General features: G+C 46.4%; 1 protein-coding gene across 1 annotated transcript in view; it reads right to left on the bottom strand.

The window, feature by feature from the left end:
* Positions 1–390: 390 nt before the first annotated feature.
* The window catches only part of ZNF652 (zinc finger protein 652), a 13267-nt gene continuing 10357 nt past the window's right edge, over positions 391–3300 (bottom strand). The window contains exon 5 of the mRNA XM_004707073.3: positions 391–2669. Coding sequence (XP_004707130.1) covers positions 2158–2669 — 512 coding nt within the window. The 3' untranslated portion in view covers positions 391–2157. The remainder of the gene's footprint in view (positions 2670–3300) is intronic.

Genomic DNA, 3300 nt, shown 5'->3' with positions numbered 1-3300 from the left:
CAACAGTGCCCTGGAATGCAAAGCAGACGAGGGTGGGGGCGTGGAGGGGCACAACCATTCACGATCCAACAGTCATAATCAAGGAAGTCACTTGGCTTGCTGGCTTGGGTCCCAGAATATACCCAAGTACACCAAATATTAAAAATAACACTCTTCAAAATTGATATCCAAAAACAGGAAGAAAAGTACATCTGAGGTACTTTTCTCCCTCACTTCAAAATGTTCCTACGCTCAATGCAGAAGACAAAGGCAATAATGAACAGGAAGAAATTTAGAAATAGCAAACCCAAATGCTAATAGAGAATGTGAAATTTTAAAAATAGTGACTTAACCTCAATTGCAGGAGTTTCATTGTCTTTCTTATCACAGAGCCAATCAGTGAGAAAAGTGCTTGAGGCATACCTGCACATTTAATACTACCAGTTACAACAAAAATAAATACAACTCAGGATGCCGAGTCAGGCAAGGATTTATGAGGCCGAGGGGAGGGGAAGTAAAGAGCAAAGGAGGGGTTTGGAGATCAAAAATGGAAAAGGAAAGAGAAAGCAGACCGCGCCTTAGCACTCAGTCCTGAGGAGAAGAAGAAATGCAAAACTGCTAGCTGCATGAAGCCCTGTGTGCGTGGAGTCGACCAGCTCAGTAGAGCCAGTATGTCAGCTCTCGAGTCCAGCCTTTCCTCCAGCCGCTCCAGTCTGATCATTCTCTTCCCCAGTCCCTCAACCTGACACGTTAGCCTGTCTGGCTGCTCTGGTTAACAGTCACGAGTAACAGGATCATTTGCAGAGGGCAGAGCGGCGGGATTAGGAATTTTCCTTCACTAAGGTTTAAACTGGGTTAGTGTAGCTCAAAGTTATGGGTCTATCCAGGGATGTAACTGATATCTGACAACGTGTGTCCAATTTGTGTTCTTCTCACCTAATTTCTCTCCAGCCACAAACATCATGTTTGTGATTTTAGTTTATTATTTTATCCTCCTGTAACAACACTTAAAAAAAAAGAAAGAAAATAAAAACAGAGTCGCCTCACAGTGAGACTCATCCTCCCATATTAGGTTAACCGTGAACACAGCTCCTGAGCGAACTGAGCCACAGATGTGAGTGGCACGAGACTAACTCCACGACTTCGTCCTCTGGCGCTGAACTGCAAACGTGTGGGTGACTGCTCTGGAAGAAGGTCCAGCCCTCTGCAAATAACGACATTTACCACATGAACTGAACTGAATGAAGCGTGGACAGCAGGAGCGTGCCAGGGGCCAAGCAGGCATTTCAGTGTTAAGCACAGAATCAAATCTACCAAGAACTCCTGCTAAGTCTGAAAGCCAAACCTCATTTTCCTACGAACCTAGTCTGGAGACCCTCTGAGATACATCTCGCCTCTGAAGCACCTTTGAGTTGTACGGATGTAAGAATAACTCTGAACTATAGGAGTTTATATGCATCTTTAAGAATCACCTTTTGATGATTATAAAATTTTTTCTATTTTACAACATAGGTTCAGCTACACTGAAAAAATTACACTGCTTATTGAAATACATTTCATTGTAGAAACAGACTACTAAAGAAGTCTATACAAAAACTCTAAAATAATTTCTGTAGTAAAATAAAGAGTGCATTAGGAGAGCTACACAAAGAAGAAAATCTGTCTTTCTCTATAATGCTTGATATACTGTGATACGTGGCCAGCTCGACACTACAGCCAGCACCGAAAGCTGAAAGTAATTCCTTACCATACACAGTGATACAATTAATGCTCTGGATTAATCTCACAGCCTTCCCGATTAGTACAAAGGAAACCAGGCCTATCCCCTCTTTGAGGAGAAGTCCAGGATATAAAAGCAAGCATATACCTCATCAGTTGATATGAAATTATAAAATTCCATAAGTCTGAGTATTTGAAATCTATAAAAGTCACCAGAAAATGCAAGCACATTGGGCTTTAGTCCGGTGGTTCCCCTGGTTGAGATGACCGCTCCCTCTGTGAGCTCGAGGTCCTGTTTGCATCCATTCCCTTGAAGCCGCTGACTCACCAAGACAAGGCCAACGCTCGCTCTTGGTGGGGGCTGAGGAAAGTCTGCTAGCGAGTGGACGGCTCACCAACTCCCTCCTGGCATACTCACTGGTGGGGCCCCAACCCCCAGAGACACGGGGGAGATGGATGCTAATGGTGCTGTGTTGAACTGTTCTTCTCTGCCAAGTGCCGCAGAAAGCTGTCCTCACTCTGGCCTCTATGGTTTAAAGGCTCGCTCTTAAAGAGGGCTGGAGGTGGGGGTAGGTGAGGGACTGGAGGGATAGGGAGGTGGTGTGGGTGGTGAGGATGTGGGTGGATGTGAAGGTGGGAGAAAGGGTGGGGAATGGGCCGGGGGGGAAGAGTGCTTACAGGGTTCATGTTGATTGGAGGGGTTGGGGTTGTGGGTGTATTCACCACAGAAGGGACTGGGGTGGCTGGGGACGTTGTAAGGGGGATCTGGACAGCAGGCGGCACATTCACAGGGCTGGTCACCCGGAAGCACTTCTCCTTGTGGGCCTTAAGCATGTTGGAGAAGCGAAACCGCTGGCCACACACATCGCACGGGTAGGGCTTCTCGCCTGTGTGAGTTCTGCGGTGCCTCTTCATGTTGGGGCGGCTGGTGAAGCTTTTGCCACAGATTTCACAGATAAAGGGTTTCTCTCCTGAGGTGAACACAGATACAAAAAGTGATTAACATACCAGGCAGGAATTAAGTCCTCGTGTGATTCCTCCTATTAAAAAGGGAGTTCCCACTCATCTCCCATCTTGCATATGTCTCAGTCACAAAGGAGTCCCCCAAGTCAGAGTAGACATGAGTAAGCGGTATATACAACATACCATATGTGTTTGATTTAAAAAAAAAAAAAGGCACTATCTACCAGTAGGGGCCCTTCGTACCTGACGCAAATAGGTGTTCAAGTGGCTTTCCGGTAACTAGCACCGAAGATAACTGCTTCCAATTTAGACAAACAGCTCTGAGGGCAGTTTCTGCTACTCATACACCATCTTTAGCATTTAACCTATTTTTTGGTCTTTGGAGTTGAAGAACACTACTCCCATAGAGATTAAAAACCCAAACTACTGCCACTGAGTAGGCAACAACTCACAGCACCCAGAGGACTTCCAAGACGGTATGCTCTACACGAGCCTAGGAGCTCAGCTTCCTCCAGGAGGCGCAGCGGGTGGACTTGGACCACTGTCCTTGAGGCTAGCAGCCCAATATTTTACCCACAGTGCCACCAGAGCGCCTAGGAAACCCGATGGGGGCAGTTCTACCCTGTAAGTCAGAATCCG

Source organism: Echinops telfairi, unplaced genomic scaffold (genome assembly GCF_000313985.2).
Source record: "Echinops telfairi isolate 266 unplaced genomic scaffold, ASM31398v2 ScPeMD7_7458;HRSCAF=8496, whole genome shotgun sequence".
Lineage (NCBI taxonomy): Eukaryota > Metazoa > Chordata > Mammalia > Afrosoricida > Tenrecidae > Echinops > Echinops telfairi.
Note: the sequence above shows the minus strand (reverse complement) of the source record. Positions and strands in the feature narration are given on the sequence as shown.